The following is a 14343-nucleotide window of genomic DNA, read 5'->3' as shown; positions in this document are numbered from 1 at the left end:
TCAATGTATCTAGCACTACATTAATCCCGCTTAGAAAAATCTTTGTAGAACCGAATGATGATCTAACAAAGTGAAGCACACTTAGGGTTTATTATCTTATTTTACATGAAAATGGCCCGAATTGAGAATACCAAAATATTATTTGATATATTCAGAATTATATTCATATAAAACCCTGGAAAAGACAATAGGAAAAGGAAACAAATTCTCTCTTGTTGGTTTATCCTTAAAATTGACACAGGGTGAGCCAATACAAAATTAATATTCTACAAAGCAGAACATGTATAAAATATTTCCTCACTAAAATAAAAACTTTACCCAACCAGTTCAGTATCCAAAGTCTTGGACATGCCAAGTATACAATTTTTATAGACCCACAATCTAGTTGTTTATTTAGATGCTTACAGATAAATTTAATTACTCGGAAACTGTGTTGTGATTCCTTTTGATAGAAAGCTCTCTCAAAACACCCTGGAGAAGAAGCCTGCATTGTTGGCAAAAGATGAGATGGGGAAGGAGAGAATGTAGCTTTAATTTTTAATTTTCTTGGCTTTTACATTTTTATACCAGTTAAAAATAAATCATCAAGTGTGTGCGTGCACAGAAAAGGAGTGCCTGTGGGAAAGGAGATGGGCTGTATGGCTGCAATTTCAGCAGCTTTGAAGTTTGTTGGTCATTTGTGTGAAGAGGTTACTTTCAGGTTCTGCAATGTCCTCTTTTCTAGGTTCTTGATAATTTGATAAAGACATCCTCCTTGGACACGACAGAATTATGTATTTGCAGAGAGGCATAAAACCTAAGGAAAGCAAACCTGGGTAGTAACTTAATAGAACAAGGAGGCACATTTCTTAGAAATAAGAGCCGATATTAAACAAGAAAGAAAACTTCAGAGATATTCAGGGACTCCTGACTAACACTGATAGAAAGGGCTGAGATAATACGTACAAGACTGCAATTATGAAGATTATGTTTTAGGACAAAATATAAAAATAGACTCAAATAGACTTGGCTCATTATTGAATGTGTACATGGATGAACTATGAAGAGATCCAACTTAAAAACTTGCTGTTTTACCTAGCTGATTAAAACTCTTATTTGCCAAATGCAGGAAATCGTGTAAACCACACCACAATTTTCAGATTACCTGTACTATCCAAAGATTTGAATATACCCTCAGAATATGACTTTTGACAAACTATTTATGAAACTTTTGGAACTGCAAGGTTTTTCCTCTTTATATTATCTCAGGTTACATTAGATTTGTCTAGCTAGTTTATTTTATACCTGCCCCTATAATCCATGAAACCAGGGGTTGTTAAGAAGTCATTAAAAAAATACTACATTTCAGTGAAACAAGATGATACCATGATTTCCATGGTTAGGGTATTTATCCAACAGCCTAATAACACTTTAATACTGATTCTTTAAAATGCAATGTAATTATTCTTAAAGCAAAAGAGCCTGACTCCCCAAGTCCACATGGCTATTACATATAAATAGTTGAGTTATAAATTCAATGGAAACTCAAAGGGTAGTTCCAAGTATAGATTCATTGATTTAAAAGATTAATTAACAGAATGATTTAATTAAAATAAGCCATTTCATTGGGCTATAAATTGGGTATGTGTAATACATGTGTCATGCTATGAAGCAAAGTCTGTACTACTTAAAAAGAACTGATGAGGCATATAATTGTTTTCAATCGGAAGCTATAAAATACATTTCAGAACACAAACAAGACAAACAAGCAACACATTATAATGAGACATTAATTCCACTTGACTCCATTAGTGTTTCAAAAACATGACAGTACTGCATCTATTTGCATGCCCCTAAAATAAGCCCTCAAATTGGGGTGCACCGTAAGCAAGGAAGCTGCTTTTTCTTTATAGGAATAGAAGCATGGTAGAATAGAGTAAATACTCATAGCTGCAGAGATGGCTAGTGCTGCTCCTCCCTGAGGTTACAATAGCAGGAGTAGAGTCCTGTATTAACCTTCTTGCAGCCACTGATAAGTCAGTAGCTTTTGGCTGAAGAGCCCCTGAGCTGGCAGAGGGTAAGGGAGCTCCTGCATGAAGTCTATTCTATTACCATGATGCGGCTGGGGAAACATTCTATTATTTACAGGTATGTATATAAAAAACCATTTACAGTAAAGAAGTAACAGCTTTGCTATTGCTTTTGCAAACCTAGCTTTGTTGCTGTGCTGCCACACTGGGAAGTTCCTGATGCCTCACCCAGACCGTTTCCTGGAATGCCACATTTCCTGGGCACTGTTTCCAGGATGACCTACCCTATGTCCCACAGTCCACTACAATTCTGGAAAAATCTTTTTTTCCTACATTCTGTCTTCCAAACGCAATGTATGTTTTATTTGGGGGGTATGTGGTATGCAAGAAAATACTGTACTTTAAAAAACAAGATATTTAACTTTCCATTGTCTAATTTGGGGGCTGATTGTACATCTCTTAGGAGCTGATGTTTGCCTCCAACTCTTACTGTCTTGTAGTTCCCTTTGAAATCTAAGCTACAGCAAACAGCTGGAGCACCTCAGAGCTGCTTGCTGAGATTGTATGGCTAGGGACAGAAAAACCGGTTTAAGTGATCGGAAACTGGTTTAAACCTGTAACAGAACAGAAGTTCAGCACACATAAACCGCTTTCAAAATGCCTGAAACCGGTTTAAGATAAATCTGGCTGGATATAGTATCAGACTTAACTGATTTAAGTTAAACTGGTTTGAGGAACTTCTGTCCCAGATCACTTACAGACTCAAGTTAACCCTGCACTGGTTCCCCCAGTCAACGTCTGCCTGGCATGAGGGAAACTTCCACCGGGGGACTTTTTGCCTCCCTGTAGCTCAGAGCCAGGCTTGGATAGCCCCAGCCCTGCCCCACCTCCTCCCTGCAGCTGTCTGTTTGGAGGTGGATGGCCGGAGAAGGAGATGGGCTGAGGTGATCCCAGCCTGGTTCCAAGTTACAGGGGCGCAAAAAGCCCCCCACTGGGTGCTTTACCCCCATGCCAGCTGGGGGGGGGGGCCAGGGATAGGCTGATAGGTTGCGTTCCCACATCCTGCCCCCTCTACCCCTCTTGGAGGCAGACAGATGGGGAAAGAGAAAGGCTGGGGCAATCCCAGCCTGGCTCAAGCTGCAGGATGGTGAAAAGCCCTCCATTGGGAGCCCTCCCCCTGTGCCAGGCAGACCCTGGTCGGGGGGCCCAGTGCAGTGGGGTTAGGAGGGGATTTCATTCCCACACCCCTGACCCTATTAGATTTCATGGATTTCATAGACATTAGGGCTGGAAGGGACCTCAGGAGATCATCGAGTCCAGCCCTCTGCCCAAAGGGCACATGTGGACAGCTGGAGAAAGAGTGGGGCTGGAATGATCCCAGCCAGCTCAAGCCATGGGGAAGGGGTTGACAAGCCCCCCAATGGATGTTCCCACCCCCATGCTGGGCAGACCCCAATTGGAGGGGCCAGTGCCAAAATGTATTCCCACCCCTACCCTTGTATCTGGACAGCTGGAGAAGGGACAAGGGTGGGGTGATCCCAGCCTGGCTCCAAGCTGGTGGGGAGAAGCAAAAAGGCCCCCAGTGGGGCCCTTCCCCCACACCCTGCAGACCCTGATTACCAATCAGGCCTGGGCTGCTGCTGAGCTGAGTTTAGCAGCCTTAGGCAGCCTGCCTATGAGGGGTGGTGTACATGAGTACCTTTACACTCCTGACCTGGGCCAGTGCAGGATTTTGCCTGTCTTGGCCACCCAAACACTGAATAGCTGTTCAGTCTGTTACTGGTTCAATCTACGCAGCTTAGAAAAAAATGCAAAGATTGAATTGATTTTGCTTTGGGTTTTCTGAATCTCTGTACTTAGCCTATAACCCCTGGCTGATTCACAAACCTTTTGCAAGAGCCATGAAACTTAATCCCAGGAATGATCCACATTGTACTATACTTTTATTCTCAAGTGTAGATGTAGAAAAAGAAGGGTGCTGACAGATGTGGAAAAAAAACCAACAACCCAGCAACTTTATCAGAAGCGGAAGTACATTAGTTTGACCCAGCTCCCCAGCATCTGTATTGATAGGGCGCTTCAGCAGAGCTTTTTGGCGTTCTTATCTAATAGCTGATTGAATCAGCTATTAGATAAAAGTGCCAAAAAGCCCTGCTGCAGCACTGGGTCTATACAGGCATTGGGCGAGCCAGGTCAAACTAATGCAATGCCTTCTGGGCACACACTGCGCTTAGCGCAGGGGCACACTGACCTAAAAGTAAAGCACCAGTTGTTGTTTTTTTTCCTGTATCTGTATGCCCTATGTCTGTCAGCTTGGATTCTACTTAAACTGCCCCTTCTTCCTATAATAAAAGGCTTCAGCATGTATATGTCAAAACTCAGCCAGGTGTATGCCAGGGAGGACCTTCCAAAAGCAAAGTCAATACCTCAGATTAGCACGTATAGCAGGGATATAGGGCTTATACAGTCTTTGTAAACACATCTGGATGCTTTTCAAGTCTAGTCTGAAGATATATTGCTTCCAAGAGGTGATAATTTTTAAATCATTCAATATGTGGGGGGAGGGGTTTAAAAGGCACAAGACTTTTTTTGCCACATCAATGCCTGCCTGAATTTGATTCTGTATTAAATGTCTTACATTCTTTGTAAAACTTGTTTAAACTACTTGGATTGACTATGCTTGCAGTTATTGTTTCTCATAATGAAACAAAACATAACACCAATAATTCTCACTTGAAAAAACAAGGAAAACAGCAAGTTTACATTTAGCTGTTTTCAACGCCATAACAAGTTTAGATATTTGGCAAGCAAAAGAAGACATAAACAGAAATTTGGGCATTTGCCATTCTTCTACAGGCCTAAAATAATTCAGAGTATCAACTCTTAAGTAATAAGGAAGGAGAAATTATCACATAGCTAAAATTCTTATGCAAACCTTATCATTTCTACATTGATTTATCTTTTCTGGCATCCATTACAATCACGTCACTTCTATACAGGTCATACATAATGCAGCTGCTATTATCATCTTCATTGCCTACTGTTCTCATATCCTCCCCCCAAACTTCCAAAACTGCATTCTGCTCTTCCAGCCCATCAAATTTATACCTCTTATCCTTGTCTTCAGCTCTTCACAACTATTGCTCCTACTAGTTTATTAGATCCTGGATATTACCAAATTCCTGCCCTATTCCTGGTCTCCTCATCCACCCCTCACAAAATGGGATATAATTCTAGAGTTTTGTAGTCTCATGCAAATCGTTTCCCAAAAATTCCAAAATAATCATTGCAAGGCCCTCTTATCACTCAAAGCCACGGAGTTGGCATAGTTCATTTATGAATATCTAGTTCTTTTACTGTATTAGAAATTCTGATGAATACACCACATAAAACTGTGTGAAGAACTGCCTCTTTTAATGATGGCAGGAGAATTAAATATAAAACTACCTCCAGAAAATAATATTCACAATTTTCATTTTTAAAAGCTACAGCATTCCTCTTCAGTTTGCCCCTAATAAACCTTGCCTACTACAAAGAGCTTATTTTTTAGAACACAATTCAATACAACATAGTTTATGCCTTCTACCACACACAAGCTTCATAGAGGCTGCAGATGTTGGCTCTGCAACAAGCAAAACTAGTCTGTAGAAAGTCTGGCTGCCAGAAACTCCCCCTGTCCCTAGTAAATTTCTGTTTAGAAGTTACAGAACCGAATGGAAAGCAAGGGAAAGTACGTAAATGTTTTCCTAGCCCCCTTCACCTTCCTGTTTGCAGATTCTTGGGATTATCTATTTCACATAACCAAAACCATGCTGTACACATAGCCATTTGCAAAAAGATAGTTAATTTGCTATATAATACAAAGCCATGATCATAAGAAAATGCCTTGCACTATAGTGCTAAGGGTGATGACTGTCCTTCCCCAAATGAGCTCAGACCTGAAGAAGGATGCATTGTTTCTAACACCTTATCTAAGTCTATCCCATCATGCAGTTGGTTCAACAAAAGATATCACCCACAAAAATCCTTGACTCTTGCGTATCTCCTGGACTACCATAGTTATAACATCACTCCAACACTACCAGAATGAAAGATAGGAGTATAGCTTGCAAGTCAAAGGAAGTCGTTCTTCTGCTCTGTTCAGCACTGGTGAGACCTCTCTTGGAGTACTCTGTCCAGTTTTGAGTAAAGCACTTCAAGGAAGAAGTGAACAAACTAGAAAGAGTCCAGTGCAGAAAAACAAAAATGGTTACAGATCTAGGAAATCTGACTTTTAAGGAAAGGTTGAAAGAACTGGGATTATTTAGTCTGGTAAACAGAAGAATGAGGAAGAATTTGAGGACAGTTATAAAGAGGGTGTTAATAGAGTATTATCTGTGGCTTCAGGGGAAAGGACAAGGCATAATGATGGATAGTATGAAGAACTTCCTCACTGTGGGGATAATTAACCACTGGAACATGCTCCTCAAAGGTTGTAGAATCTTCACCCTTGGAAATGTTTTGGAGTAGGATGGAAAACCTCTCTCTAGAGTGGCTTAGATGAGGGTCAGTAGCCTAATGATCTGTGGGATGGATCCAACCAGTGGAACAATTTTATCTGCCCCTCAGACCCAGGAGGTTTCTGCAACATTTTGGCAGTGGAGGGCTTCACTGGCACAGGAGCCAGGCACCAGTAAAAACTGGCAGTGGTGGTATTGTGGGTGCCGGTGGGGGGAGAGAGCAGTGACTGCAGCTGTGACGCAGATTGGGTTGGAAGCATCTGACACTCAAGGATCTGGGCTCTATCAAAGCAGCTTTCTCATTACAAAATGTTGAGGACCCTTTGTTTACAGCAGGGGGTTTCAAAGTACCTAGCTAAGGTCACAAGGGACCTGAAAAGATCATCTAGCCTGACCCCCTGCCACAGGCAGGAATGAATGCTGGGTTCACAAGACCCCAAACAGGTGATCATCTAACCTCTTGTTTAATTTACACAAGGCAAAGGTGAGGACCACTTCCCTAGGAAGTTGGTTCCAGATTCTGGCCACCCTAACTGTAAAACACTGCCTCCTGATCTCTAACCTAAACCTATTCTCTATCAGCTTATTACTTCCTGAGGTCCCTTCCAGCCTTACTTTTCAGTGATTTCTAAGAGCCCAATAAAGCTCTATATACACTTCCAAATTCTTTCCCAACTGACCCTCACTTCCTCACAATGATTGGGAATTCGGGGGTCAAACTAACCCTTCGTCTACCCACTCCTCTCCTTTAACCACTGCCATTTATGTCGACCTGGCATAACTGCTATCTGCTCCAGGAAGGAGCAACTTTGGAGTGTCTACTACAGCACTCCACAATGGTCAAAATGGAAAAACCCCTCTTCACAGACTAAGGAATACCCTCTGTTGCTCCACAGCCCAGCAAACTCACTAACTTTCCAGACTGCTACAGAATGATTCAGAAAAAAGCATGACACTTCATGAGTATCCCTCCTGAATAATATACTGTATGAAAAAAAAAAAAAATCAATAAATACAGGTTGCAAGGAGGCACTGTTTTCTGAAGCAATGACTCAGCTCAACAACAGAGGCAGCCAAACCACAGTGGTAATATGCCATTTAATGCAGCAACAGAAAGAGGTCAGGGGGACAAAAAAGAAAGGTGCTTCTTAAAGAACAAAAAACAAAGGCCCCTAACATACATTAAAGTTATGTTGTGATTAATGTGTTAATCGCACCATAAATAGTAACACTGCTACATTTTCAGCCAATTTGTAGCACCACGTAACCCCACCCTAAAGTGGCAAACCAACCACAAAGTTATTCCACAAAAAATGTACAACTTCTTTGTGGCTCATCTGTATGGCTACAATTAGCTGGCAGCATCAGCATGGACATGGGGGTTAGCATCAAGACCAGGGCAGCTTTGGTCCTAATGTCAAAAGCTGGTTACCAGAAGACCGGGTTGCAAGGGTCCCTGGTGTGGGGAGCTGAGAGGCTCCCATCACTGGGAACCTGGAAACCCCTTAGACAGGCAGCCTTTCCTATCTCCCAGGGTCCTGGTGCCCCAGGACATCTAAAAGTGACATGTGCAGCTGAGCTGTTCCAAGGCTAAGCCAACAACCAGTTGATTGTCAGACCTGACCCTGACAGCCCTCAAAATGGATGCAAGACTGTTGTGGTTGGGTCTGACAATCAGCTGAGTGCCAGACCCCACCCTGACAGCTCTAGGTCTCAAACATGCAGAGGGCTGTAGACAGCCCTGGGTCTGGTACAGAGCCACCTCAAGCCTGATCTGCAGAATTATGCTGGGGGCAGATTAGCAGTGGCATGATTGGGATTGGTGGAATTTTATGGTATGTGTAGAAGACATGCTGGTACCCTTGGTGCTATAATTGCTATCTGATGTCTAGTCTCGGTGTCCTGCTCTGTGAATGCTAAGATGCAACCAACTGGTAGCCAACTCCTAATGGCTGACCCTTGTCTCCTCAGGGTCCTAGCCTCCATATGTCTCTCCCTGCTTAGCCATACATCCACAGAATCACGGTCCTGTACGGAGTATCTCTTCCCTGGGTTCCCTCTGGGTGGGGGATGAGTAAGGGCGTAGAATTTATCTTCTTCCCCACAACTCCTCAGTCTGGCTTCTCATGCCTTGCTTTCTGCAAGCAAAACCTTTCCCTGGTTCAGCACTCACTCACTTCCTCCCCTCAGACATCACCATTCCTTGATCCCTGGTGAGTATCTGCATCTCCAGAGTCTGGCTAGTCACTGCTCTGGTCCTGGTTTTGCTGTTTGTTGCAGTCCTGATTTCACCTGCTGGCCCCTGGGTCACTCAGTCCTCTCTCCCCATGCCCCTTTTACCTTCCAGCTCCTCCCCCAGGAGCCAATCTGCACTGGCCCCACACCTAAGTGTGGCTCCACCACAGCCTGGCAAAACTTCATTAGGAACACCTGGGTTCCCAATGCTCTGTGTTGTCCCGCCTTTCTCGTCATGGTCCAACTGCAGGTAAGTTTTCTTCTCTCTACTCTGGGTAGCAAGTCTCCTTTTCCCCCCAGTAACAGGCACTGTAGCGGGTGCCCTGTTGCAGTATAGTATGGCAGGAGGCACAATGGTTGGGAAGTAGCAAAAGATTCTTCCAATCCCAATCATGTCATTGCTTGAATGTCTGCCAGGGGCCAAAGAAAAAGCTTTAGTTTCTGCAACATGAAATGCCTTCAGAAACTGCCAACCCCTTGTGGAAACATTTTCTGTAAATCACAAAACAAACCAGGGCTTAAGCTTACGTTCAATGGAAATTCTTCCCTCTTTCCTTATCACCAAAGTTCTGGTCTATCAAAATATACAATATGGATCACTGAAGCTGACTTGACATATCTTCAACAGTTAAGTAGCTCCAGTCCCCTCACATTGATCTTTGAGTTTATCTGTGTCTTGTGTATCTGTCTTCAGCAACAGAAGCAGAAGCAAAAAATGCTTCAGACTCAGAAACAATCTTGGAAGTAGTTTCATTTAAAAAAATATTATCAGGGCAAAACAGAGAAAATAAACCTCAGTAGACAAATCAGTAAGAATAGCTTTTGCCAAAACAGCCTGATTCATTCTTTGATAATATTTAGCTATTAAAGGTGACTCTGTTGAACTGACATGCTAATTTCTGTAGTTACTGCCTGGCAGGCCAATAGAAAATTAGCAAACATAAGAACAGACTGACTGGCTGACTGATCTCAAAAACTTACTGTTACTGAAAAATCATTAATGAATGATTAAAATAAAACCTAACCCTTCAACACTTTCATTAAAGATCTGGAAAGATTCCAAAGAATAAGGACCGGCAGAACAATAAACAGTTAGTAGAAAAGGACAGACATACAGAATGGTAAGCTGATCTTCTGAAAGAAAATGTACTTCAATATGACACTATGCATTTGCTGATATCTAGCAAAACAAAATTCAGGCCTAGCCTAAAGAACAAGGGGTTGCATCTTCATAAGCAGTCACTGCAAAAATATTTGGGGATCATAGTGAACAAACAACTCAGTGCTGGCTTCCAGCTGGGCACTGGCAATAAAAGGTTTATGCAGACCTTTGAGGTATACACAAGCAAGGAGAAAAAATAATTTTCTCTCTATATAAGGTACTAACTAGTGTGCACCAAACTGGAAAACTGCATATATTTCTGGTGTCCACATTTGAAAAATGATGTTGAAAAATTGAAGAAAAATGAGGGATGCCAATTACAGATGTATAAGTATCTTAAAGGCAGAAAACACAGTAGAACTGGACCCTTTGTATCTTGGAAGTTTGCAACCTGCTTAATCTGCAGTAGACTGCTAAAGGACAAGCCACTCAGCTTTTCATTGCAGTTCCACTTCAAAGTGTGCCATTTCTCCACTCATCTGAAGCTCATCCATGGTCCCAGCCAGCTAACTGGAAGACTGACACCCTTTGAAATAAGTCACAGAAAAAAACTGGAGCTCTTCTGCAGCCCCACACCTGCTTTCTACAGGTTTATATGCCCCCAGTTATTAAAAAAACAAACAAACCAAAAAACCTTCATCTTTGTAGGGACTAAGGAACATAAAACTCTGTGAAGTAGCTGGGTTTTATTATTCTATGTATTAGGGAGTTCAATCCAGTGCAGCAAGGTATAAGAAGCAGCAATGCTTGGAGACCAAAGCCAGACAAATTTCAAATTAGAAATAAGGCACAGCATTTTAACAACAAGGGTTGTTATAACCCCTGAACAGGGGTTGACAACCTTTTGCAACTGAGGACCACAGCTTGCAACCATGCACCCTCCCTCCATGGGCCACACTTCACACCTCTCTCATGATCAGCAGATCCTGCAAAAGCAATAGAGAGAAAAAGGCAAGTGCTAAGACCTTGGGGATGCTGCTTGCCTCTGCTACAACAGGGAGAATAAACTGAACACAACAGGCAAGAGGACCCAGAGAGCACCTCCATTCCTGCAACAGCTGGAAGATGCTACCAATTCCATGAGCTGCTGTGGGCCAGATAGAGGCCATGGGCCATAGGTTGCCAACCCCTCACTAGAAGGGCCTACCAAGGGCCTTCAAACCAAGCCTGAATGCCTTTCCAGAGAGTAAACACAAGTTAAGTCATAGTCAAAAAACAGTTGTTTGTTCACTACAGGAGTCATGGATGTAATTTAAAATGAAATATACAGGAGTCAGGATAAAAGATTTCCTTCTGGTGGGTATGGACCAATATATGTTTTAGCTGCTTTTAAAAAAGTGGTGGGGAACAGTTGGAAGCTGCTGCTCAGGGGTATGCATCAGTTATATTGCAACTGTTAAATCTATAAGATTCTGTAGGCCAGGGGTGGGTAAAATATGACCTGCGGGCTGGATCTGGCCCATGGAGTGACTGAGTCCAGCCCACAGCAGGTCCCTCAGTCCTGCCTGGCCCAGGCACCACTGGGTATGCAGCAGGGCTGGGGTGGCTCTGCAGCTGGACTCCATTTCTAAGCAGCCCAGGTGGTGGTGGCGGCTCCTCCCCAGCCGCATGGAGATTGGCAGGAACCCATGCACACAGCCCCGGTCTGGGCCTGGCTGATTCTGCACCCACTCCAGAACCACACGCCCATGATGAGCAGCAGCAGCTGGGCAGAAGCTGCTACTGGGAGCAGGGGAAAAGTGGCCACTTCCCTCTCAATGCCTCCAGGACCCTCTTGCTGCAGCCACCCAGAGCACATGCCTGGGCTGCCCTGTGGCTCTTTTCCACCACCAAGACCACTGCTACCAATGCTGCCTCTGGGTCACGTAGCAGGTTAGCAGTGGCAGTGGAGAGGAGCTGCAGGGCAACCTGGGCAAGGGCTCTGGACAGCCGCAGCAAGAAGGGCCTGGCAGCAGTGAGAGGGAGGTGGCTGCTTTTCCCTTAAGCCCAGCAGCAGCTTCTGCCTGGCCGCCATCGCTGCCTATTATGGGTGGGCTAGTCTAAAGCAGGTGCAGGGTAGGCTGGGGCCAGGGTTGGGGCTATGCACGTGGGCCTCACCTAGTCTGGAGCTAGTCTGTTCTGGCTGAGGCACACTGGGGCCATGCACTCAGCTGTGATTGGGAGTTGGTAGCAGCAGTGGTGAGGAGCCACAGGGTGCACGGACTCTGGGTTTGGTGAGCTGTTGCAGCAGGGAGTGTGGTGATGACTGGCAAGTTAGCCAAATCCCCTCCACTTTGACCCTGAGTGAAGAAGGATTAAAGCTGGAGTAGTTTTACTATGGAGTAATTTTACTATGCTTGTATCTCTACAGGATCACATAGATCAGGGCTCAGCAACATAAGGCCCCTGGGCCAGATCTGGTTCACGGAATCACTGGATCTGGCCTGCAGAGCCAGATGGTTTTCCGGTACCTGTGCCCATGCCAGGTCCAGGCATCAAGGACCTGCAGCAGGGACAGGTGGCCAGAAGCTGCACCCTCACTGCTGCCACTTCCCCCAGTTCCCTCCTCCCTAGCTGTGGTACAAACACAGCTTCTAGCCAGTGGGGAAATGAGCACTGGTGGGAAGGGTCAAAGAGAGGCAGTGTCAACAAGGATGCAGCTTACAGGTGGCTGGCCCTATGTAGCTCCCCACTGGCTGGAAGCTGCGCCTTTGCCCGAGCTGGGGAACTGTGGGGGAAGCAGATCCGAGCTTCCTGGCCTCAGCGTGGGTGCAGGCATAGCCCCCTGTCTGTGTCAAAGCAGAGCTGGGTTGTTCTGGCCTGCAGTTTATTAAAGGTTGCTGGCCCCTGGTGTAGATTTAACAGCTGTATTTTAGCAACTTACATCAATATCCCCTGATATCAGTACAATACATCTGCATATAACCTATCAATTTATCCAGTAGTGCTACTGCCCCTCTGATTATTTCTGAATATTTTACCCTCCCCATTTTGTCTGCAGTTCCCATTGCTTTAGTCTTTGCAGACAAGTTCTGTCCTCACAAAGATTTGCTGTCATAGACTGACAAGGTGAACCTAAAGCAATCATGCTTGATTCAAAGTAGAGTCTGATTTGGGTAAGGCTAATTTAAACTTCACTAAAAAAAAAAATCTATTGGTAATCTTTATTATATTGGCCTATAACGAGCAAGTAGAATTGCCTCTTGAATTTCCTACATCCCATGGAGGTTTGAGAGGATAAAATTCATTTAAGATTGTGAGACTATGTTCAGATGACCATTTAAGACAAATTCTTTACCATTTGCTCTGAAACACGTCAGTGATAGATGCAGTATATAGATCTAATTAGCCAGACAAGAGGTGCAAGAACTTCCACAGTTCATAGATGAACCACTTGCACCACAGTCCATAAGTGGGTACACCTTCAGTCACTTGTATAGAGAATATAACCTTTCATCACATTGTTATATGCCTGGAAATAGTTACTATACACATGGAGGTAGTTGCTACCTATACTGCTAATAAACAGTTTTGACAGCAATAAAAATATGTGTTTTCATAAAAACCAGCCTACATATATGGTTCTTACCTGAAGGGTTTTTATAATCTGAAACACACTCATGTCTCCAAAAGGTAATGGCAGACCTCTCTCTGTTCTGCAGTCGATTCAGTCTTTCTGCTAGCCCTCCCCTGTAGAGAATAAAGGAATGCTCAATTAAGCCAAGAATCAGTATTCTAGTTTTCCCAAGTGACAAACCATAGGACAGGTGAAATATTCACTCTGTCCCTCAGAGACAGATCCATACTGTAAAACTAAACTTTACAGAATAGCTCACACTGAGGGACAATATGCAAATTTTCATTATCTTGGTATTCAAAGTCTCAAGTCTCTCAATCCTGCCTATCCCACAAGGAGTTTAAGTCTTCCCAACCTTTCTCTGCACTTACATTTTATTATTAAAAGATACTATCATAGGACAAATTTGAATTTAAGACAAACAACATAGCTGAAATGCACCTCAGCCATAACTTCCAGCATTCTCTGACCACTGCGTACAGCAGTTTTCAGAATTGTCTATCTGTTGGCAATGAGCAAAAATATTCTTTTATCCATATTTGGCCCTATGTTTCATTTCAAAAGCTGTAGTTTCAGTGGTCTGAAAACGCTCCAGACTGAAACTAATGCAGCATTCCCAAAGTAAAGAGGAGAGGAATGGCATCTAAAGTTCACACACTTACGATAATATCAAAGTAATTCCAGTACCCTGGATTTGGATTCAGAAGATGTGAGTTTTCCACTTTAGGAACAAAAAGAACTAGCGTGTACAAAATTGCCTGTGAGCTATTGTGTAGTTTGGGTTGTTTTGGAACTAACTTCAGTATTTTTTTCTTCGCCTTTAACTTGGGTGTTTTCACATTTATTCACATGAGAATCCACTTGCAAAACACACTTCAAATA

At 43.4% G+C, this 14343-nt stretch overlaps 1 protein-coding gene across 2 annotated transcripts in view; it reads right to left on the bottom strand.

Annotated features, from left to right (window-relative positions):
- The window catches only part of SPIDR (scaffold protein involved in DNA repair), a 321375-nt gene that overhangs the window by 203429 nt on the left and 103603 nt on the right, over positions 1-14343 (bottom strand). For both annotated transcript variants that reach the window (XM_090039932.1, XM_090039933.1), the window contains exon 7: positions 13474-13574. In XM_090039932.1, coding sequence (XP_089896058.1) covers positions 13474-13574 — 101 coding nt within the window. The remainder of the gene's footprint in view (positions 1-13473; positions 13575-14343) is intronic.

Source organism: Crocodylus siamensis, chromosome 3 (genome assembly GCF_052110815.1).
Source record: "Crocodylus siamensis isolate JL-2025a chromosome 3, ASM5211081v1, whole genome shotgun sequence".
In the NCBI taxonomy this organism is placed as follows: Eukaryota; Metazoa; Chordata; order Crocodylia; family Crocodylidae; genus Crocodylus; species Crocodylus siamensis.
The sequence above is the reverse complement of the archived record's forward strand: the minus strand, read 5'-3'. Positions and strand labels throughout refer to the sequence as shown.